At 42.8% G+C, this 25,462-nt stretch overlaps 1 protein-coding gene across 1 annotated transcript; it reads right to left on the bottom strand.

Moving 5' to 3' along the window:
- Positions 1–2,726: 2,726 nt before the first annotated feature.
- On the bottom strand, positions 2,727–20,663 carry HDDC2 (HD domain containing 2; the record flags this gene model as incomplete). Its single annotated transcript, XM_082855241.1, has 6 exons — positions 2,727–3,074; positions 6,525–6,663; positions 10,546–10,614; positions 17,278–17,380; positions 19,236–19,357; positions 20,592–20,663. 6 exons carry the CDS (start codon positions 20,661–20,663, stop codon positions 2,977–2,979), a joined length of 603 nt encoding a protein of 200 aa, XP_082711367.1. The 3' UTR covers positions 2,727–2,976.
- Positions 20,664–25,462: the final 4,799 nt, after the last annotated feature.

Raw genomic sequence — 25,462 nt, 5'->3', positions numbered from 1 at the left:
ATAGACAACAGAACAAACTGTCCTGATAAGCCATGCCACTCACAGTGGTCAACGTGAAGAGAACTCTGGGAATCTAAGCGGCTCTTCTGCCACAGTGCATTGTTCCAAAATTACCCATCAGCTTGAAAGTTGTTGAACTTCACTGTAAAATGGTGCATAAGGTTGTGAACTTTAACCCCAAGCCTCTCCTCTCCCTTTTTATTAAATTGGAGTGTGGATGGGTACAATAAAGGAAGGTGGTGATAAGTTTAAAAAGTGATTTAAATATGACATGTAAAGCAACTTCTTCAAACCTGGCGTTCAAATATAATTTCAAACTATATTTGGCAAAGTCTTACGGTTATTTTTGATAATCTTTATTTAAGAATGGTAAAATTCTTTATTCTGCATTTCTACTTGACTTTGTTTCTACCATAAAGAGTATATATATCAAGGCAAACCACAAATAACATAATCCTAAGTCTCCCATAGAAATCATCCCCAATCTCACTTTGTCTATAAAGACTGGCAAGTTACTTAAATAAAAATGCTGGGTACAGAGGATGCTCTTCCCACGGCACTTCGTTAGTCATTTATCCCAGAGCATACGTTACAAGATTTTAAGATGAACAGGTTGGCCATTCTGTTAGAATTAGTATTTGTCAAATATAAGGGCATTGAGAATTACGTAAGAGCTAGGGAAATGGTAGCCCACAGACAATGGGAAAACAAGGAATTGTTTTGGAGATAGAACCACCCCCACCTCCACCCGACCCGGATCAGCCCCAGGGACCAGGCAGGGAGAACTAGCCTGAGGTGCCCCCTGCAGACCAAGCCTTCCAGCTGCTCCTCTTTTTGAGTGCGGGGTAGTCTCTTCCTCATTACCAAGAGGTAACAAGGAATTATTTTTGTTGAGTTCATGTTGGAGGTCATCAGGAGGATGTGACCACCAGCTGGGCCCAGGCGATCGGAGGCTACTCACCCCCATCGCTGTGCGTGTAATGTGTGTTCCACCTACCATTCCCACACTAGGAGCTGTTTCAGGAAGCTGCCTTGTGACGGTAATGGTTGAGACCATCTGGACGGTACACATGACTGACTGAAGCCAGTTAAAGCTTCTATATAAACTCAAGATTCTGACAGGCGAGTGCAGAGATCTTGTCTTGAGGCCGCCCCAGACAAGCTGCATATGTAAGTTGCCTTGCTTATGAACTGGCCACCTACTAAGCTGGAGTGGCTGCCTCTTCTGCAGTCTCTCCTTGCCCTCCGCGTAGGGGAGCCGGTCTGCGAACCAACAGTTCAACCCAAGAATAATTATTTACTCGGCAACATAGTTCTAGGGTTTGTTATTCAGAAGACCAATTCCAGACAAGTAGCACAGGTATCTAAGAAGAAAAAAACATTAGATTGATAATGCTTAACTATTTGTAGACATTGGCTGGTGAATGCAATAGCTATCTTCTTTTACTGATCTTCATTTTGTCCTTATTAAAGGATATTTTATTTATAACACCATTACATTTTCTGTTTTTAAATATATTAGCCCAATAAGGAAGGTTTAGGACTAAGTGTGAACCCTCATTTGGTAGGTAAATGGAAAACTGAGATAATGATTGTGACCAGTATTAAGTCTGACCCAGTAAAGACTTCGAGAGTCTCTGTGTGGATTTATGAAAATTACAACAGGCAAACAACCCAAATAAAACTCCAGGGCCACAGAAATCTTCTGGTTACAAATATTTGAACTTTATCAAGGGTTATTTTGTGTGCATGTTTTCATGCCAGGAGAAAAAACTCCAAAACACTGATAGATACAGTTGTTTTCTTCTAAACCGTATCTCCGATGAATAACCAGACTTTGCTGACTTTCAACTGTTTACTGCTTTTTACATACTGTTGCTGTGATGCAACAGCAACAGTGCAGAGCAGCACTGCTCTTTTCAATGCAGATCAGCTCTATGTACACGTTTGTGTTGCTCCTAAAGAGATCATGCACCTTGCTTCCGGCAGATTGGGTATCCATGGATACTGCAAAGTTTCCAAAGAAACGGTGCCTAGGATTCTCACCATGCCAGCCTTTTTAGGCCTTCTTCAAATGGAAACTGACATTTGAATTAAAGGGACAGGCATCATGCTCCCACCAAACCACTGAGCAGGTTTGCATGGATAGCCTTCCCTTCCTCACCATTCAGTGGCTGTGCAACATGTAAAGGCAAGCGGGCAGATTACTTACCCTATGCTAGGGAGATGAGGGGAAGAAGTCGGGTCTGATGCGTTCTCTCCATAAGGTCCCGTGACCCCGTAATAACTCATATATTTCTCATCTGGTGATAAATATCTTATAATCAAGGTCTGAAGAATATAAATCAGCCAGGGGAAAACAGAGGAGGAGAAATGCCATTTGAGATCGCATGCCCAGATTTATATCCCCAAATGACAGAAAGGACTGATGGGGGCGGGGGCAGAACCAGTTACCAGGTTTGCAAGTCTATGATCAGGGGCCTAAAGCAGATCATAGTGAATTAAAACTCTGGCTGCAGAATCTGAATAAAGCAGCATCTCATCTGATGGGAGAATGCGTTATGATACTTTTGTCTTTCACTGGATCCTTATCACTAAGCCAGCTGAAGAATCTTCTTAAAAGCAATCTAATTAAATTTTCTATTGTTCAACGAATCTGGCCTTCAGGGAGGTAGGTTATTAACTCAGAATAAGATGACTTAAAATCAGTAATAAATATTCCAAAGTTTAAGGTTTTAAAAATTTATTTACTCAGTTCATAAAAAGCCCCCCACCCTCCAAGTCTTCATCCATGGCATTTTCAGGACCACACCCTGTTCTGTAGCTTCTTTTACTGTCCAAATTTTATCACGTTTCTTGCTGGAGTCCAGGCAATTGAAAATAAACAGACTCACATCTGGGGAATCAACAGACCAACAGTGGCAAAACACAATACCATGAAACAGAAAAATAAAATGTTTGTTACAGGAGTGCATCTCACGAGTGTGGCTCACTGGCGGCGGCAGCTATGTTAGCGTTTCTTTCTGCCTCAAGTTCAGAAACAAGCTGGGCTATCTCAGGGTGACTGAATTTTCCTGCAATGCAAGAAGATAGGGAAAAAGATAACGACAAGTGAATACATCAGTTTCTCCAGCTGGATCCTAGGGCTTGTCAGGAGCCCGATTCTGTGATCTGACCCATACTTCACTCCAACGCAGAGTAAGATTCCAGGTCCTGGAGAGAGGCCAAAGGCAACCACTCGGAGCTTAGCTAGTCACCCCAGATGCTATCAAGCGTAAGGATGAGAATCGGGCAAAGAACTACAGCTCAGGCAGACCTGGGGAAAACCTCACCAGGCAGCCTCTGAGTACCCCTACCAGGAACTCCAGGGAAACTCGGGGAGGATGGAGTCCAGAAAACTGAGAACAATCGCTGTCCATTCTGAATGGAACAATGCACCTACATATAGAAAGACTGATAGGAAGACCAGGGGGTCTGGGCTGTCCCAGGATGCAAACAAGAGTGCAAACATCTACAATGAAACCAGCTAGTCTGTGCTGTCTTCCTGGCTCCTTGGCCCCTCTGGGCTTCTGCCCTGGGCAGCAACCAAGCTCCGAGCTATCTTAGGTGGGTGGTGGCAAGCAGGCGGTGGGCGGGGGGTGGTTAAACCCACCGTCCCTTCTTCCCTGACTGTCTTCTCTTGCTAGTGCCTTTTGTTGCTTGCTCTTCATTCCACAGTTAACTCTATTCATTGACTCGCTATGCTCAATCTCTTCTCTGAACGTCTCCTTCACTTTCTTGCCCTAACTGACACCTACTCGTCCTGAGGATACAGCTTTCTCTGCAGCCCCTCCACCCGTGGCTGTCTTCTGTCTCATGCAGCTCCTACCACCAGGCCAGGGCTTGTCCTCCACACTCCTCGTTGCTTCCAGGCCATCCTCTGCCCCACGATGTAAGAGTCGTGCTGTCAGACTTAACGTCATTCCACCAAAACTGCTTTTACCAAGGACACCGATCAGCTCCATGTTGCTAAATCCGACAGCTACTCCTGCCCTCTTGAAACACTTTCTTCCCTTGGCTTCTGGGACCCCTGATTTTCTTCCTCCAAACCTATTCTTCCTCCCATCTTTCCTGTCTAGTGGAAAGTCCAAAATCCTCAGACTCCTCTTATAAACACCCCATACACAAATCCTGTCGACTCTATACTCAAAATATATCCAGAATCTGACTTCTTACTTTTTCTACCATTACTACCCTGGTCCAAACCAGGGCAAGAAATAGGAAGAAACCATTTCTTACATCATTTACACTGTTTAAGTTTACTAATTTTTTACTAGAAATAGTGCACCACAGTGGAAAGTGCAGTGAATTTTAATCTCATCAGCTGTGCGCACATCGCCCTCTTTCCAGGCTCAAGTTTCTTCCGCAATAAAATGTGGAGTTTAAACCAGATGACCTTCCAGCTCCCATAGTTTTTGATTGTACTAGTATTCTCATGTTTCATTTTCTGTTTTTCATTGTGAATGTACCAAAATAGAAGATAATAGTATTAAAATGCAAAGAACAACATAAACGTGACATATTTTATTACCTTATTGGGGAAATATGCTATCTAGTAACCCAATCATTGGTCAAACCTTTTTTCGTGTAAAGAGTCAGATAGTAAATATTTTAGGTTTTGTGAACTATTTGGTCTTTGCTGCCAACTACTGAGCTCTGCTGCTGTAGCATGAAAACAGTATAGACGACAGAGAAAGAAAGAGCGTGGCTGTTTCCGTAAAGCTTTATTGATAGAAACAAGCAGCAGCCAGTTAGGCCCACGGGCTATAGTTGGCTGACCCCTGGTTTACAACATTATTCCACTGAACCAAAGTCAAACATTTTGAGCATCACCTATATCGAGGACAGATAAGACAAAGCTGGTTGGTCTCAGCCCTCAAACAGCTTACGATAGGGTGGGGTGGGCAAGTGGGGTTTTGGAAAGAAACCCAACGAGGAACATCATTACGGAGAATGCAAGTCAGACTGTGACAACGCTAAGGCAAGCTGCAGACCGAGGGCAGATTGAGCAAAAAGAAGGGAACGCTCAGTTGTGACAGGGAAGATTAGGGGAGGAAACCAGACAGCTGAGTGGCCGCAGCCTGCAGAGCTGTTCAGATGACTTAAAAATTGTCAAGATTTTATTTTTAAGGAAGAGGAAAGCCACAAACGTTTAAAAAACAAAGAGGTGATGATACCTATATCTACAAAGGAGGAAAGCACTGAGACATGCAGGATGAACCCATGAGCCTAGCAGATTAAATTAGGTGGTTATAACAACAGTTCAATACAGAAATAATGAGGGCCTTGTCTAGGGCAGAGGTAGTGGGGCTGGAAAAGAGAGAAGGAAAATCACATCAACTTCATTACAATGCAAATCATAGTTTGGAGCATATTTTGGAGCTGGGACTTTCCTCTACTTGATGAGGTCACAAAAGGGTCCAGAGAGGTCCCCCCAAAATCATCGCTAACAGTATTCTCAGGGGAGATGGAGGCTGAGCTGAGCCTGAAGAACTCCCAGGGAAGAGAGATGGAGTTCTACTCCAGGGAGCAACATGAACACCAGCGGTCAGGGCACCTGGTGCCTCACTCTAGAAGCTGAATCAAAATGAAGATAGCGGGCTTCCCTGGTGGCGCAGTGGTTGGGAGTCCGCCTGCCAACGCAGGGGACGCAGGTTCGTGCCCCGGCCCGGGAAGATCCCACCTGCCGCGGAGCGGCTGGGCCCGTGAGCCATGGCTGCTGAGCCTGTGCGTCCGGAGCCTGTGCTCCGCAACGGGAGAGGCCACAACAGTGAGAGGCCTGCGTACCGCAAAAAAAAAAAAAAAGTGAAGATAGCTAAGGCTTATTGCCAGCCATTATTCTAAGCACTTCACATATATCCTCAAATAACCCTATAAAGTAGATTTTGTAATTATCCTCAAGTTAAAAATAAGGAAACGAAGGCCCAGAGCTAGGTTAAGTATTAATTTACTGGAAGTTACGTAAATTGTATGTGGCAGAACCAGGATTCAAACCCATGCAGTTTGACTTTAGGCCTGTGCTCTGAAGAGCTGTAATGACGACGGTGACTTCAGCTGTTTGGAGTTTTCTCTTTTTAAGTCTCTATTTCTACCTCCACCTTAACATGACCTGACATCTATAAAGCACTTACATATTATAATGCATTTGACATACATTATCTCTCTTGAATCTCAAAACCAGCCTATGTCTTAAGTAAGGTATTATGATTTCCATTTTTCAGAGAGGTCAGGAGACTGCCTAGAAGCACACAGCTAGTATGTGTGATGTGAACCTGGTGCTCAGACTCCAGGGCGGCAATGCTCTTGTGCACTAGGTCACCTCATACCATAAACCCCACCATTTGCTTCTTAGATGCTCCATACAAAAGTGTCAGAGGAGGGTAACAATAGTGGACATATAATATAATGTCATGACTAACATTTTATACACTAGGAGTAAATTAAGCCAAACTAAAGTGACGCTTACTGAAAGCAGCATTGCGTACCTGCTGTGGAATTGTAGAAGTCCTGCAGTCTCCCAGGTTTGTTCTCAAGGTCTTCATATTCAGATGCCTGAAGAATCATTTCACATTGGTCCAGCTGCTTCACAAATTCAGCTTCTGCACTAGATTGGGTCTCATATTCCTAAGTAAAGGGACAATTAAAGCCACAGGATTAGGGCTGCATGATAGGTTATTCCAGGAAAACTCTCATTCTGGTACCTGAAATCAGAGTCACAGCTAAAAGCACATTCTGCACTGGCCACATTTCTCCACTGCATACAAACCCATCACAGAGACTAGTCACCTGCAACTCCACCGCTTAACAGCGGCGCTGTATGTGGGAAGGCGGTGCTCACGGCTCCATCTATTCCACCCGATGCCTGCGAGGCCTCATGTGTTCACATGGACACTTCCAAGCATTTTCCCTCCTGTTTAGTAACTTATCTTCAAGATCATTATTCTTTAATCCACCTGAGTAGAGCAGGTCTTTTCAACTTCAAGCTAATATTTCATCTTATGCTTCTCAAATTATTTCCCTCTCCATTTAATGTCGCGTTTCCTTTTCCTTTTGAAGTGAATTTCTAGCTTTCTCATTTAATTTCGGTTACCACTCTACCATGAAAATCTGTCCCTGCTTTCCAAATAGGGAGGAGTTAATCAAGTGCCTCCGGGTTATGACTCTTGGGGATACAGCCAGGGTCTGAGAACTCTTCATGCCATGGGTATGTGCATGTGTTGGTGGCAGGGAGGCGGTGAAGGCAGTGGACGGGGTGTGGCTTTTTTCCCTTTCCTCTTCCCTTTGTTCCTCCCTCCTCAGTGCAGACCAGAAATAAGAGGCAGTCTGCTTCACAGTGCATGACACATGTCACAAAACCACCAGTCCCAATTAATACTATACAGAACCATTCTTCTATTAAGACCAAAGTATTCCCAACTGATTTCCCTGCCAAGTTCTCATTTGTAATTCCACCCTAGATGTGTTCAGATAATGAACCTGTCATGCTTTCTCAGCAGGGTGATGTGATGTGAATCACTGAAGATTTCTTGGTTTTTATTAGATGCAGCTCTGACTGGGGTTTTCAGAACAACAGAAGGATGAGGATTTCAAGCAGGAAAGAGATACAAGTTCCAGGTTCTCAACATGGAGGACCGAAGGAAAGAGAAAGAGAGGAAAGGAGAGGAAGATCAAAGGTTACCTCCCTCTCCCTTGGGGAAAGATTGGCCCTACATGAAGTATTGACATATATAAAGTTGTCTTTTATGTGTTCCACTTTCCCACCTCCTAGTGACTCTCCCTCTGGGACCAGGACCCTCATGTTGCTGTATATCAAACTCCCCACCAAAATACTGCACTTGTACTTCAAAGGATAGAACAGAGAGAGGCTTTTTTAAGGGGTACTTGTTAACCCAACAGTATCTTCAGCTGTATGTTGGGAAACAATCCAAGGGCAGGTGAGTGTGCCAGGCATTCAGCATATGGCAGGGAGCACCTCTTGCTTTGCCTTGGGATTCCAAGGGTTATTTCTTTAAAGCAAAATGCAGGTGGTAGGGCGGATATCTTTCTGTGATACTTCGAGGAAAAAAATGAAAATGTTTTCCCTTGACTTACTAAAATTTGACTTCACACTTCTATGGTAAAAGATAAATTATAATCAAGGATATCTAATTGCTTTAACTAGATGTGACCCTGTGGGCTGACAGCTATTTACAGTTGTGAATAGCAGTGATTAACGTTTCAGAAATCGATCAACTGCCATTTTCTATGTAACCAGTACTCAGTTCCCTGCGTACAGAGTGACCCTATTTTCTTAAATCAAAATCAGAACATATGGACTGGAGACAGAAAAACAGAGTGTACTATGTGTCAGGCAATATTCTAACTGCTTTACATATATTCATTTGATTGCCACGCAACCCTATAAAATAGGTATACTACTATTAGTAGCATTTTATAGATGAGGAAATTGAGACAGAGAGGTTCAGTAAGTCGCCCAAGATCACATAGCTAGTAAACAGAGGAGCCAGTAATTTGAACCTTGGAAATCTGGTATTGAAGCCAATGTACATGAATCTAAAACATGCATAAGTTAATATGAGAGTCTGTGTTCTCTGTTGAATAGCGTTCCCACAAAATCATGTCTACCTGTAATGCACGAATGTAACCTTATTTGGAAATAGAGTCTTTGCAGATGTAATCAAATTAAGATAAATTCATAATGGATTAGCATGGACCTCAACCCAATGACCGACATCCTTGCGAGAGGGAAATCTGGGCACAGATACAGACACAGGAAGAACATCACCTGACTAAGGAGGCAGAGACTCGAACAATGTATTCAGAAGGCAAGGACGTCAAAGCTGGAAGACGCATTCACCGGAAGCTAGGGAGAGGCAAGGAAGGATCCTCTCCCAGAGCCTTCAGGGAGCATGGCGCTGCCAGCACCTTGATTTGGACTTCTGGCCTCCAAAACTGTGAGACAATACATTGTTGTTTTAAGCCATCCGAGTTCGTGGTAATTTGTTACAGCAGCCCCTGGAAACCCAGGGTCTCTTACAATTAATAGTAAGTAACTGACATAGTATCATGAATACATAAGAACTATAAATGCTTGTTCAATTAATTAACGTACAGCGTAATGACATAAAGAAAATGCTGAGTTAGGAGGCAGGCTTGTGGCCTTGCTTTGTCACCAGCTGGCTAAGAGACCTTGGGGAAGGCAAAACTCTTTAGTCTCCAGTCTTCTTATCTATAAAATAAGGGAGTTGGAAACAGGCTTTCTTTTAGCTATAACTGTACAAAACTCTAACAGATACAGTAAAGAGCCAAACAGAGAGAATATAGAGATAATTAAAAAATAACGAAGAATATAATAAAGTAGCCACTGCACAGAATCAGGGAAAGAGGAGGAAAGAGAGAGAAAATTAGTTTTCTAAGGCTGCTGTAAAAAGTACCACAAACCGGGTGGCTTAAGCAACAGAAATTTATTATCTCCCAGTTCTGGAGGCTGGGAATTGGAAATCAAGGTATTTGCAGGGTTGGTTCCTTCTGAGGGCTGTGAGGGAAGGAACTGCTCCAGGCCTCTGTCCTTGGCTTACAGATGGCCTTCTTCATGCTCACATGGTATTCTTCCAATATGTGTGTCTCTACATCCAAACTCCCCTTTTTATAAGGACACCAGTCATATTGGAAAAGCGCCCCACCCAAATGACCTCATTTTAACTTGATTACCTCTGTAAGAATCCTAGTTCCAAATAAGGTCTTATTTGGAGGTACATATGAGTTTTAGGGGGTGAAAGAAAAGGTGGAAGGTCAGGTTCAGAAGACAGGAGAAGGGAGCAGGGCTTTGAAGGAAACGTGGAAAGTGAGAGTGAGAGGCAGGGCTACCCAAGCGTAAGGGGTGGGGCTAGAGGCTCAGGCAAGGGAGGGTCAGTGGGGCTGGAGGGGAGTGAGAAACTGCAGTAGGCAGGGTTTGTTTGTCGTTTTCTCTTCACTGCTGGAAAACAGCACCAGGGAGGGACTGAGCACCCACAGAGCCCACATTCTGCGCTGGGCTCCATGGCAGCACCTGGCCTTGACTTCACTCAGCCCTAACACCCCTTAATGGTTTCAGAGATGGACAACTGACTCAGGGAGGGGAAGGAGCCCAAGGTCACTGAGCCAGGAAGTGGTGAGTGAGGTGGGAACCCAGTTCTGAACTACCCCAAAGCCTACATTCCTTTCAAGGACCAGAGACGGGGGTGGGGGAGTGTGAGGTTGACAGGGTGGAGGATGAGAGCCATGCATCAGGTAATCCAGGGGCTGTGAGTCAGTATCCGTACCAGGCTTTATGGTGACAAGGGAAATGGGAAGAAAAATTACTGTTAGTCCTGAGAAGTTCCTGCAGCAGCTGGGAGGTGAGAAACTGACACGACCAAAAAAGCAACAAGTTGGAGACAGCTTATTGAGATAGTCTAAGTCAAATAAAACACTGATGAGCCATATAAATTCAGTTACAATAAAAAGCAACCCATCAGATATACTTACTTCCCAAAGTTCATAGAGCTCTTTTCTGAGATCCTCTGGGAGGAGCTGGGTTAGCTGCTTCATAGCTTCCTGAAATATCAAATCATTACTTTAATCATATTCACATTTATTTAACAACTCATCTACAAATGCCAAATAATGGACTCAAACTCTTACAAATAACTACCAAAGGGGCAGCAGAATATTGGACAATATTTAGGCTTACAAGGAGGGCAGCTGTGTACATTAACTAAATGTATTTGTTCATATGTATTTATTCACGAGCACTTATTTTGTGGCCTACAGCACACCAGACACAAATAAGGACAATGAGGAAGGTGTGAAATGATTACAGAAGTATCAGAAGCGAGGCCAAGGAGTTTACATCTTTTTTTTTTTTACATCTTTATTGGAGTATAATTGCTTTACAATGTTGTGTTAGTTTCTGCTGTATAACAAAGTGAATCAGCTATACGCATACATATATCCCCATATACCCTCCCTCTTGCATCTCCCTCCCACCCTCCCTATCCCACCTCTCTAGGTGGTCACAAAGCACCGAGCTGATCTCCCTGTGCTATGCGGCTACTTCCCACTAGCTATCTATTTTACATTTGGTAGTGTATATATGTCCATGCCACTCTCTCACTTCGTCCCAGCTTACCCTTCCCCCTCCCTATGTCCTCAAGTCCATTCTCTACATCTGCATCTTTATTCCTGTCCTGCTCCTAAGTTCGTCGGAACCTTTTTTTGTTTTTTAGATTCCATATATATGTGTTACCATATGGTATTTGTTTTTCTCTTTCTGACTTACTTTACTCTGTATGACAGACTCTAGGTCCATCCACCTTACTACAAATAACTCAAATTCGTTTCTTTTTATGGCTGAGTAATATTCCATTGTATATATGTACCACATCTTCTTTATCCATTCATCTGTCGATGGACACTTAGGTTGCTTCCATGTCCTGGCTGTTGTAAATAGTGCTGCAATGAACATTGTGATACATGACTCCTTTTGAATTATGGTTTTCTCAGGGTATATGCCCAGTAGTGGGATTGCTGGGTCATATGGTAGTTCTATTTTTAGTTTTTTAAGGAACCTCCATACTGTTCTTCATAGTGGCTGTATCAATTTACATTCCCATCAACAGTGCAAGAGGGTTCCCTTTTCTCCACAACCTCTCCAGCATTTATTGTTTGTAGATTTTGTGATGATGGTCATTCTGACCAGTGTGAGGTGATACCTCATTGTGGTTTTGATTTGCATTTCTCTAATGATTAGTGATGTTGAGCATCCTTTCATGTGTTTGTTGGCAATCTGTATATCTTCTTTGGAGAAATGTCTATTTAGGTTTTCTGCCCAGTTTTGGATTGGGTTGTTTGTTTATTTGATATTGAGCTGCTTGTATATTTTGGAGATTAATCCTTTGTCAGTTGCTTCATTTGCAAACAGTTTCTCCCATTCTGAGGGTTGTCTTTTTGTCTTGTTTATGGTTTCCTTTGCTGTGCAAAAGCTTTTAAGTTTCATTAGGTCCCATTTGCTTATTTTTGTTTTTATTTCCATTACTCTAGGAGGTGGGTCAAAAAGGATCTTGCTGTGATTTATTTCATAGAGTGTCCTGCCTATGCTTTCCTCTAAGAGTTTTATGGATTTTACATCTTGTGGATGAATTGCTAGATGCCCACATGAATTTCACCCATAAGCACACTAGAGTTCAAAACAAACCTGAGTGTGGGGAGAATAGGAAAGTATCCGTGAATTACAAACCTCAAAGAAATTTTTTGTATACCATTATGTTCATTTTTTATCGTTAAAATGTTTTTATTGCAAAATGTAAAGCACTACACAAATGGGCAGATATTGTTATTAACATAAAGGAAATTACAAGCAGCATTTCGTAGGCTCACAGACTCACAGACTGAAAAGAGATGTTAAAGGGTAATGAGCCCAACCACCCAGCAGCATCACTGGGCACTTCTTATCCTCCCTCCACAAACATGTCCAGTGGTGGGAACCTAGCACCTCAAGAGGTTACCCAAATGGGCTTTAGGCAGCATTGGTAGAAAGTACTTTCTTACATCAAGCTGAAAACTGTCCCTGTAGTCCTTCCACTATGCCTATAGCCCCAGCTCTTCTGCCTTCCTCCCTCTTAAAAACACAATGTCAAACAGGTGGGCAGTGGCCCAGCTGGGCCAGAATCTCTGCGACCAGTGATTGGTCCAAGGGATGGCCACGTAACTCAAACCAGCCACTCAGGGACCATCTGCATGAGTTGTCCAGCAGAGGCTGGGAGACAGAAGCCCCGAGTAGAGCCTGGAGAGCCAAAACCCACAGAAAAGCAGAGATGAGAGAGTGAGAGCATGGAGGGTGTTCAGTATGTATATCTAGTCTCCAAGTCCCAGGAGCCCCTCATTCCCATCTCTTCCTTCATTTCTATGTTGCTCCAAAATTCTAAAATATCACATTTTGGGGGCATGAGGTCTGCAATCTACTCTCAAATGGCTTCCAATTCCTTCACTATCCTCATCCTATGCCTCTTAATCTGGTCCAGATCTTCTAACTAGAGCTTAGGCTCTTTGAAAAGAATATGGTTGTAAGAACCACTTTTGGCAAAGTGGGTATATAAAAGTGGCAAAGGTCTCACATAAAATCAAATGGTGAGATGGGAAAAAGCAATAAAAATAAAAATGATTATTTGTATATATAATTATTTATTACCAGGAGAAAAAAATGTTACAGAATACAACCACTTCCAGAGCAAACCATATTGGCCAGTGTCAACGATCTGCTCTTGTAACTAACATCACCATCTTGAATGGTTTGCACCATTATAGCAGCCTTAGTGGTATGAAATTTAGGGTATTTTGCACCTGCATTCTCCCTTGTTTCTTTTTCATAAACCTCAGCAAAATACTTGAGAAAATACTTTGCACTTTCAAAAATTAATAGTGTCTTTATAAATAGATCACTTTTCTCTACACTATTCTATAAACATAAGTTTGCCCATTGCTTTTGTTTGAAAAGAATGAACTGAATAACATATAGGTATAGAGACATATCAAAATTAAACTTTTAGAATATAAACATAGAAGTCCTGCTGTGACAAGGGATGACTTTATTTCCTTCAGAGCGATGCACCCAGTGCTGAATACAGTGATTGTTATGTGGTCTGACCCCGAAACACAACGGAACCAAAGCTTCCATCGTGCCAAATGCTCTATTTCTATAAATGCAGCCCAACGCTGAGTTGGCTTTTTGGAAATCACATGATTACTGACTTATTAATAAGCTTCCTGGTGACTAAAATCACCATGTCTTTTAAAAAACAAAACATAGCAAACATACGTTTTTGTTCTCTTCCTGAAATTAAGCAATGATTTTCTGGACCTAAACTCATTGATATCATTTGTTATTATACAATCAGAATTGCATTTTGAGACCTCTTAGTTATTATTCCTTGTTTGGCCTCATATGCCACAGAATCATGCCTACCTTTTCAAATGAGCCACTGAAATCGACTTCATTGAAGTCCAGGACAAATGGCTGAAGATGTCAGACTTGCCCTGCCTGATGGTGAGCCCTGCCACTCCCACTTCTAAACTGAGTTTTGTTTTGTTCACACACATTTAGAGTGATAATCTCCCTAGCTTCTTCCTGTTAGCAAAGCATGTCAAGAATCTGCCTACAGGGCTTCCCTGGTGGCGCAGTGGTTGAGAGTCCGCCTGCCGATGCAGGGGACATGGGTTCGTGCCCCGGTCCGGGAAGATCCCACATGCCGCAGAGCGGCTGGGCCAGTGAGCCATGGCCGCTGAGCCTGCGCATCCGGAGCCAGTGCTCCACAGCGGGAGAGGCCACAACCGTGAGAGGGCTGCGTACCGCAAAAAAAAAAAAAAAAAAAAGAATCTACCTACAGTTCTGAGCTGAGTGAAGCTTTCAGCAAATGTCTGTCAGTTTTGTGACAAGCACCCAGAAAGCAGTATTCATCACTCACACATCTTTGGTGAGGCTGAAGAGTGCAACAGTTAATGACAATCTGTAGATTCAGATGGGGTTTGAAACCCTGCTTGCCATTTACTAGCTGTGGAGCCCTGTGCAAGTTTCTTCCTTGCCCTTCAGGTTTCTCATCTGTAAAATGGGGTTAATAGTGGTACCTACCTAAAAGGATTGCTGTGAGGATTAAATAGTTAATATATATATAAAGTGCTCATTATCTGGCACAGGAAAAGCACTCTGTAAAATGTTCACTGTATTTTTCACTTTCTCCATCTTGCCATGTTTACTCCCATAATAAAGTTTGGTTCTTCCCCTTTTAACCTCTAGTTCTTCAGCAACTTTAACTCTCAGGTACATATATAACTCTGCCTTCTGTTTTAATAAGTTTTCCCTTTGCAAAGGAATATAACCTGCTATTGCTATATTCCAGAGTCAGGCTTCATCCCACTACTTCTTAATGATCCCTACCAGGCATCATTTACCAACTAGGGTTATAATATAAAGTTTATTTTATCCTGTTTAGGAGGGGAGTCAGACTACAAGTATTACTTTTGGCCCCCCTGAATTTTCTCTTCTACACCTTCATTCTCCCTTTCATCTTAATACCTACTCTCCTCCAAGACAATCAGCCTTCCAATTTTATCAAGTACTTTTCCTCCCATTCCTACTTTGGTTTAAAGCCTTTCTGATGCCGTTGGCTAGCCTCTGGGCAAATGATACTTCCTGGTTTTCAGTATGTGCATTCCACCTCAAGGAGCCAAGAAACTCTCATTTAATTATCTTAAGTTATGGCTCAGACATCCACATCTTATTCATAAACACCATCTGCATAAAGAACTGTTCACCTCCCAGATCTTTTTCTCTGTCCCAAATCCTAACTAGCAGAGGAAGAGGCAATGGAGTATCAGCACTCCCCAAGCCTTTGGTTTCCTGTCCACGAACTTGGGGTTCTTTAAGATGTTTCCCCTGTCCCTTCTGATGATATTTATGCTCCTGTAAATCAGATGCAGTGGGCAGCAGCCGGGAGGTTTAATGAGGCTGGGCAGGCTTCTCATCATTGCCTGCATACGGCGTCCAGGAAGAAGCAGCACTGAGTGTCAAGTCCCCTCTATGCCCCGCTCCGGGGGGTGTCACTAGCCAGGACTCAGCTTCTGTCAGGACACAGGTAGGTTTTCTCTGTCTCCAGTGGTTGGAGATCCTTCCTACTGAATGTTTTTTCTTCAGAAGGTTATGACTCGCTCCTCTGTGGAATGAACCTCACATTCCTTGTGTGCCTATACGGGAACACTCTCTTCTTCCTTTGCATCACTTTAAGGTCTCTGGTCACCCTCTGGTACTTCAGTATGTGATTTCTCCTCCACAAGGTATACATTTACCCTTGAATGAAACCATCGTACATCCTGAAACGTGCTATATAATTGAGGAGTCTTTTCCTCCTCCTTTTTCTCTATGTCATATGTCAATACCCAACATCCTCTGGTTTGGGGCTAACTCCTCTCTGCAACTCAGCATCTTGAGCTAATTGTTTTCTTTTTGTGTTAATCCTGCCAGTCAACCTAGGAGTTCTTTATTCAGGACAGTCTAGACTCCTACAGAGAAACATTTCCTTAGCTCTTCCCTTTTCACAGACTGTCATGATGCTCATGTGTTCTGGACCTGTATTTACACTAAGAACACATTCCTTACACTATTCCCCTTACTACCATAATTTAGGGTGTGTTGGAACTCCTAAACTGAGATTCCTTATAGATCTTCTTGCCTCTAGAGGGGCAAAAATGCTGTTGGCTACTGAGCTCTAGCCTCCGCCAGCTCCGAGAACAGCTATTTAAGCCCACCTTCCCTGTTAAACCACCTTGATGAAGGATCTGTTGACTTAGACATTTAGGATCAATCTCTCTGGCCTACAATAAAAGCAGCTTGCAATAATCCCTGAATTGGGAACCAGCCATTCAGCATTTTAAAAAAAAACCTTCCTGGATTTTCCAGTCTCTGTGTCAAATATGTCTTCCTCTTTGTCCCTGGACTCTGGTTTAGAGTCCAAATCAGCAGACAATGTTTTATTGATGTTATTCATTTTTTACTAATACAAAATTTTTTCTTTACTTTTAACCACTAAATCAAAGGACTAATTTAAAATTTACTAAATACTAATTATAATAATGATTATTCTTGGGCTTTATAGAACTTCTCTCCAAAGAGCTTAAACTAGCATGGAGAATTCCTTCAAGTTCCAGCTATTTCCATTGTTCTAATGAAAGCCGTACTATCTGTACTCTGTGTTCAGGTCCCCTCTATGCCCCTCCATGAGAACTGAAACCAACAAAATGTCCTGTCTCTGTGTTAAACAAGGCTTAGAATAAGCAAAACCAATTCACTGCTTATTCCAAGAAATCCTTACTTCTGGAAGGTAAGATTGTAAACCACCCAAAATAGAGTAAGCACTAACAGCTTGCCCTTCAAGACGCTTGTTAAGACCTTGGCTCACCAGCCCTACCACCCCAAAGTTATTATGTCCTAAACTCTATGCAATCCCATCTTGTAAGATAGTAGCTCCTCTTGTAAGATGCATCCAAACATCCTCCAGCCCAGGCCCTAAAACTCTATAAATACCCTCCCTTCACCCTCCTTTCTGAGACACTACTACAACTCCATCAAGGAGGTACTCTCCCTTACTGCAATAGGTCTAATAAACTTAGCTTTGTTTCAGCAGTGGGTTTTTCTGGGGGTCTTTTGTGGAGTCAACAGTCAACACTGACCTCTTCTCGCCTATGTTTTTCTTCTTTGGGGATGTTATCTGCTGGTGCTATGTCCCCAACGATGCATTCTGCCATGTCATGAACCAGGGCTAGGCGTACACATCTGACCAGGCAAGAAATGGTGAATAATTACACAGAATTATATTCACTACAGATTCCTTCTCTATACTACTTTGAAGTTACATAATATAGTTTTCTTTCTCCAGCCTCACAGAGTATTTTATTTTAATGCAGTATTTTCTAAAGTAATTATATTCTGCCAGCCTGCAACAGTTCTGAATCAAAACTGCTAGTTAATATTCAGCACAATACATGAGAATACAGGGGAAATTGTTAGCATGAATTAAAAAAAAATAGCTGGTTTCTCAAATGTCACTTTAAAAGGTTGATAACTTTAGATTAAAAAGCCAGCAGGTGATCTAGTTAGAGCATTTACTTACTGATACAAAATTCAAAAACTATCATTTCCCCAATGTACTAGTCAGATGTCAAAATGATGCCCTTTCTAGAGAAATGGGTAGAGTTGGACAGATCTGAGTTTGCATCCAGCAATCAACATCTAATAGCTGTGTGGCCTTTGCCAAGGTACTTAATTTCTTTAAATGCTGAGTTTTGCAGCCTTCATTTTTAACATCCGTAAAAAGGGGTAATAATACTTCCTAACTTTGGTATGAAAACTAAATCTGATAATTTATGTTCCTGAAACATGTTGATTATTCAACAAATGATTATAATTATTAGTGATAATGATGAATGATTAGGATAATCAGCATCAAAATAATAAAGGCAGTTCATGAGATAAATGCCTCGGAGGGCCAGTCTGTTTTATGTTCCCACCATCACCGAGGCAGAAGAAGGCCTCCCAGCCTCCTCACAGGTGTGCCTGCCTGCAGTTGCTCTCTCATCTAGTTCAAATCTCAGACTGTCCTTACGAGCCTCTCCATCTGACACCGTGCTCATCTCGTACCATCTGCCAAAAACCTCCTAAATTCTACGCCATCTACAGAGTAACAGGCCTCCGGAGACTCCCTAATGGACCTTTGTTTCAATCAATTTGATTTACTTATCAATTCCAAAATATACCTTTACTTTCCTACCATCAGAGATTTGGTTTCTCTGCCCTCTCTTTATGTGCTGTCTTCTACTTCTCCACCTAATCAGCACCATAGAGGTCAACTCCGATTCTGTCTCCTCCATTAAGACCGCCCAAGAACAGGTGATCTCTTCGGTTAAATTTTCTAACTTAATTTATTTTGTGCTCTGTATGGAAGCCACTCTGGGCCTGTGTAATTCATCTGGGTTTTATTTACTATCTTATACTGTATTGCTAGGAAAGTTTGTCCTGTGCTCAAAAAGCATTTCATTTTTTATTTTATTTATTTATTTTGGCTGAGCCAGGTCTTAGTTGCGGCATTCAAGACGGATCTAGTTCCCCACCCAGGGATCAAACTCAGGGCCCTTGCATTGGGCGTGGAGTCTTACCCACTGGACTACCAGGGAAGTCCCTCAAAAAGCATTTTAAACACTTGTTGGTTGACTGAAGGGAGAGAGGATATCTTTCTCAGCTCTTTCCTGCACATACAATTTCAAAAAGTCACTTCACAAATAAGTGCTACTATTCAGAAAAGGGGTGAAATAAAGGTACACACAGTGTATGGATACAATTTTAGACAAAAGACACTTTACCTTCAAGGCCCTGGAAACCCTCACATCACACTTAAGTTTCCTTGAGACCAAGGTAGGCTCTTTCACTTGCCAGGAGAAAACCCAGAGTACAGTTTACAACAACTGAAGTGATCAGCATATAGTGCCCCTTCCCACATCCTGAATCTGTATGGTTTGCCTCAAGTAATTTTTCTTGACATACACACTAAGCTACAAGAATCTGACACAGGCCTCAGTCATGAAGAGTCATGCATACCCACAGACCCTAACCGGCACCAAAGTTCACAGCTTACCGGTCTTTGTTAAGATGTTCATCTTTGGTCACCAGAGCCATAATTGCCATCCTATACATGTGATCTGATACGCTCTCTGGCTTCTGGACATTTCTGTATACCCAGCCAGTACGTGGGACTCTCTGATAAAAATGAACAGAAAACAATTGATAAAAATAAGTATTTTAACTATCTACGGTGCTCTTCAAGAGAAGTCCAGGGAATAGGGCACAGAAGCTGGGTCATGGTTTCAGTACATATTAAAAAACGCTTAACTAACCTAAATGATCAACTGCTGGAATCAAATAAACCAGTGAGGGCAGAGAATGAGAAAGAGAGAGGGAGGGAGGAATAATTCACAAGTATACAATACATAAGTCCAAAAGTCAAGTTACTCCATGTTACCGATTTACTGATGTACAGATCATATACAAGTCCTTAAAACATAAGAACAAAACTGTAAAGTATCTTATCTTTCCTAACTATAAGAGTTGTTAAGTTTTACTTCAAACAACTCATTAGACACAAGTAGAAAACACTGTGGTGAAAGCGTCGTGAACAAGCAACAGACTTCCAAATTCTGAAGCAGAAAGGATAAGGCGTTTCTAACTGCTTCATGCTACCCACCAGTCATGACTCTTCCTTTTACTCAGATCATGATGTGATCCTGTGAGACTCGGGAGTTCACATTTCTAAAGAATTTTATGAACTGTAGAAACAATGGCATGAAACAGATAATCTGCTTTGAACTTGGAGAAATTCTGCAAAACGTGTGGCCAGGGGTGGACCGGCAGGAGGAGGACCCCTGGGATGTAACTCCAGTGTGTGCTACATAAAATCCTCCGTTAAAAAAAAAAAAAGAAAAAGTCTTGTTATTTCTATAAGTAATTGTGAGACAGATTTTAAGCACTCCACTTAAACCCTGCAGGACCAATGGGTTCTGATCTTCCCACTTGGCCGGTTGTGGGGTCGTGAGCCCCAAAAGTACTCGGGGCAGACGCGGGCAGAGGGACCAGCACATCACCGCGCCGGATCCCCTCCAGAAACCTCTCGAAAGGCCGCCTGGGCCGGCCCCATCAGAGCGCCAGGCCGACACAGGAAACAGCGCGTCTCGGACTCCTCTCGGCCTGGGGTCGGCCCTAGCAGCCCGGCCACGCAGTCTCCGCCACTTGCTTCCTCCGACCACGGTCCGGACGCACGACCGCATCCATCCGGAGGGGTTTCCTCTGTCGACCCCAAGAGGCCGGGAGAACTGAGGAAGGGGGCTGGCCTCGGGCCAGGTGGGGAGCAGGAGCCTCGTCGCCCTGCGGCCGGCCCCGGCCTCTCCCCGCGCAGCCGCGACCCGGGCCCCAGGCGACCCTCCCGGCGCCCGCTCACCTTGAGCTGCCCCACCAGCCGCAGGAACTGCAGCAGGTCCCGGGCCCCGCGGCCCGAGATGGGCGCAGCCATGAGGCCACCGATCGCGACACGTCTGAGCCAACAGCGCGACCGCCGCTCGAAGCTCCTCCCCCCGAAGCCCCTCCCACTGAAGCTCCTCCCATTCTTCCTCCCTACCCCTCCTTCCCTCTCCTCCTCTCCTTACTCCTCCTCCATTTCCTCACCCTGGTTTATCTCCGGCTGTTCTGTCCAGTCTTCCACCTTCCTGGCCGTAGTGGCTGCAGTTGGGCATTGCACCATCCAAGGCAGAGGCACTGTACTTGGAGCATCTAGGTATGCATTACTTGTTTGCTAAACTCCGCTCAACTGCTAAACATCAAACTTTTAAAGGGATTGCAGTTCCTTGGGAAGGGACAGAGGGGTTGGGGTGCCGAGGAGGTGGAGGAAGGTTATGCCATAATGCACCAAAATCTTGCCTTTTAGCAATTCAACCTCTGACTAGAGGGAGAGATAAGGAACACTACTTCAAGGAGAGCAATCTATAAACATTTTAACAGAGGCACAAGGAAGATGCTTTGGAAGGGAGACATTAGTTAGGAGTGACAAAAGTACTGGAAGGATTGGAGGCTAGCCATAGCTAGAGAACTTTAGAGGTTAGTATAAATGGCTAGGGAGTGAATACAATTCCATGTTGAAATCACAACCCCCTGACACCTCAAGTGCTGAAGAATCCCCAAAAGTTGGTCAGGGCCTGTCTCAACTATCTGTCCTAATTCTATCAAAAACTGATGGTACCAGTTTTTAAAGGCACTTAGTGACATGCATACTGAAGGACTCAATGAGAGAGGGTAACATGGAGAATAGACTGTATAGGGAGGAAGGAAGTTGGAAGACCAGTTAGGAGTCTACTGAAGTAATTCTTTGGGGAGATGATTTTGGTTTAATCCAGGATTCGAGTAGTGGAGGTGGTGAGATGTTAAATTTGGGGTACAATTTAAAGGTAGGACTAACAGGATTTGTGACAGATTGGACATGGGGTACGAGAGAAAGAGAGAAGTCAAGGATGACTCCACGAATCTTGGCCTGACCAACTGAAAGAATGGAGTTGCTATGTATTGAGCCAGAGGAAACTGCAAGAAGAGTAGGTTGTGGGGAAGGGTAGGAATCAGAAGTTTAGTTTAGGACATGTTGAGATACCTATTAGAGATCCTAGTAGAGAGATAAATTGGGAGGTCAGGGGAAAGGTCACAACTTTGTGTCATCAGCACATAAGATGGTTTGTAAAACCAAGCAACTGAATGAGACCACCTGGTGGAAAAGTGTGGATGAAGAAAAGATGTCTGAAGCCTCAGGTCTCAGGCAAACCAAAGTTTAGAGTTTGGGAGACCAGAAAGAAGTGGCCAGTAGAGGATTAAGAGGTGGTTGTGTCCTGGAGGCCAGATGAAGAAAATACTTCAAGAAGGAAGGAATGTGATCAATTAAGTCAACATTATATCAGATAAAGACAGATTTGACTACTGGATTTAGCAAATTCATTGTCACTACTGACCTTGACAAGAGCAGCTTTGGTCTGCTGGGGCAAGCAGAACCCTACCTAGAGATGGTTCCAGAGAGAACAGGAGTGAGAAATGCAACTCATTTAAAATGAGTGGGGCTACTGGAGGAAAGATTTCTTTTTAAGACAGGAGATGTTACAGTATTTTTGTTTACTGATGGAGGTGATCTAGTAGAGAGGGAAAATTAATGATGTATTGTAGGAGACAAAGGAGAGAAATACTGGAATGACGGCCTTGAGTAGATAGAAGAGGATACAATCTAGGGTACAAGATGAAAGATTGGTCTTAGGAATATGGAGCATTCATCCATAAAACATGAGGAAGGGAGAATATATGGTGACTAATTAACGGCAGTTGTGGTCGTGGGAGATTGTGGAGCTCTCTTCTGATTGCCTCTATTTTCTCACTGAAATAGGAAGTGAAGTCTAGACTGGGTTATGTTGTAGTAATACGCAACCTCTGTATCTGAGGGGTTTAACACGTCAAAGGTTTACTTCTCTCTGATGCTAAATGTCTGTTGCTGGGAAATTAGCAAGCCTGTTTGCACTCTACCAGACCAATGGCTTATTTCAAAGCCTTGTTGGCCAACCACTAACATCAGGGGACTTGGAACCCATTTGTTTCCCTAGAAGGGGGTGCCAGTTTAAAGCAATGGGCAGGGAAAACAATTTGTATCACTTACTGAGTCAACTAGAAGAAAAGGTGAAATCAGAAGGTTCTCATTAGAGGGATTCATCCCTTGGGTTTAATATACACTTCTGGGGAATATGGAAATCTCCTGAAATTGTGTTGCATTTGAGGGCTTTTCTATTTATCAGATCCCTAAAGAGGCCTGTGACAGAATGGGGGCAAAATCTGCTGCTACTGAGAAAGCTGCTTCAATATGCAGCTGTGGGGTAGTCCACAAAGCTCTGGTCTTGGTGTTCTAATACAAAAAGCTATCACTGCTTAAGCCTCCACTAAGTGAGATATATTGTCACACATCTCTCCTCATTTTAATTCACCCAACATTTCTCCAAGATAGTAATCGCACATTTCCAAGAGAAAACTGAGTGGCACAGAAGCTGAAGAACTGGCCTGACTTTTCTTTCTTTTTTTTTAACTTTTTATTTTATATTGGAGTATAGTTGATTAACAATGTTGTGATAGTTTCAGGTGTACAGCAAAGTGATTCAGTTACACATAATTCATGTATCTATTCTAAGTTTTCATAGCCAGTGAACAGGGCTGCCAGAATTGAAGCTCTGGCCTGTCTTTCTCCAAATCTTCCTTTCCATGACACCCTGCTGCTTCCCAGCTAACTGGCTGTGAGTACCACATCTTATCACTGTGGAAATTAAATGAGATCCTGTGTATAAAATTGATTTCGTATACTGTCATTTAGGTAAAGCATTGGGCAAGAGAACAGATAGCAATGGATTGATCTGAGAAAATTTGCCCAGAAAACATTTATAAAAATGCTTTTAGGAACTGATGAAAGAACAGAGACCATGTCTGACCAAAACCTACTTTCTTTTCTTTTTTTCCTTTAGACACCCAAGGAAGAAATGATGCTTCTGCCTGCTATATCTTCATTGACAAAAAGGTTAATAGTTGGTTTATATCAGCGACTCTCAATCTCGGGGTGACTTTGCCCCAAAGGAACATGTGGCAATGTTTGGAGACATGTCTGGTTGTCACAAAGCAGGGGAGTGTGCATCTAAAAGGCAGATGTCAGGGCTGCTAATAAAATTCCCACAAAGCACACAACAACCTGCCACAACAAAGAATTATCCGGCACAAATGTCACTAATGTTGCAGTTAAGAAGCTGTAGTCTATAGGTCCAAAATGAAAATGCTTAAAATTAAACTCCTCGTATTGTTGATGAATTATAATTGGTGAAAATGGATGTTACATTTATATTAAAATGAGTGAGGAAATAAAATAAACACAATTTTCACTTTTTAAAGTGTAGTGTAGAAAGGCTCTGGAGGTTGGCCACAGAGACTCTGGAAAGATGAGGGGAATTCGAGGAAGGCTTTGATCAGTTATGTTACTAGGTTAAGCAGAGCAATTCAGCTCCCTGAAGAAAAATGTAGGATAGTAAGTCTAGGAGTGGGGGAATATTACAAAAGGAATATTTGCTCAAGGGAAAGAGATTAGGTTTTGTTCTCTTTTGCCACTTTTCTTGCCGGTGGTGCAGTATTGCAGTGCAGCAAAAAAGTCAGAGTGGGCACCAGTCCCCCATAAAACCAGCCATGAACGACAGAGGTAAGGGAGGGCTTTCTGCTCAGATGAGCAGCTGTAGAGTGCACCCTGTCTGTGGTGGCTGAGGGTGGTGGCAGAGACATTGCCAGGAAAGATGTGCCTTCTTAACAGTTAACCTTAAGCTGAGCAAGAACGGTTTGGCTGCAAGATAATTGCCACTAATGGGTGTGTTAGAGTCACCCCTGGACACATCTGGATTACAGAGTGGAGGGGTTCTGCATGTATAAAGACAACATTACTGTTTTGTTTTAAATTATTATCTGAGTTAATAATCCCTTACACCAGTTTTCTGGCAAGCTCCCAAATCTTCTCCACTGATGCACACCTTCAGTGACTAAAGTGTTTCATAATTGTACAAGAATCTTCAGCTGCTCTATCACTCCATCCTTATCAGATGGAACAGACTGGAACTATTATCCCTCTAGAGTGACTGAAGTTACAGTTTGCCCCTGTCCATCAGCATGCATCATCAGGAACAGGGCAGGGTTCCAGGTGAATTTCACAGAGGTCCCTGATGCCAGCCACTGTTTTGGGAGCTGTTACACGGTGACCTTTCAGGTGTCTTAGACCAGGTAGCAGAATCCTTCTCCGCACACAGAAAAAGAAATGATACTATCGTACGTACTCAGCAGTAGCATTTTCCTGTTAAATAAAGAAAAATAGTTACTCCTATAAAACAGCAGCTCTTTAATAAATTATATTAAAAGAAAAGCAATTCTGATAATATGCAGCTTTCAACAATTTGGAAATTTTTTTTTTAACTTCTAACTAAAAGAAATGCTATTGTTCTAGCACATTCCTAACTGTTAAAGAGTAAACCTATATGTTTTGTAGCAACACCTCAGTTATCCCAGAGGCCAAAATTCTAGTAATCTTATACATCTGGAGTGGCATGGAACCCAGAGGATTAAAAGGGGGGGCGGCGCGGGGAATTTTTAAAGTGTGTCTAACGGGAAAAAGAAGAAAAAAGAAGAAAAAAAGCGTCCAGCTTTAAGCCATTGAAGCGAAACCTGATTGGCTTGGGTCCAGGATGGCACTTAATGGTCTCTTGGTTTAATGTTCAGAAA

The sequence above is a fragment of the Leucopleurus acutus genome (assembly GCF_964270905.1).
Source record: "Leucopleurus acutus genome assembly, chromosome: 15".
In the NCBI taxonomy this organism is placed as follows: domain Eukaryota; kingdom Metazoa; phylum Chordata; class Mammalia; order Artiodactyla; family Delphinidae; genus Leucopleurus; species Leucopleurus acutus.
The sequence above is the reverse complement of the archived record's forward strand: the minus strand, read 5'-3'. Positions and strand labels throughout refer to the sequence as shown.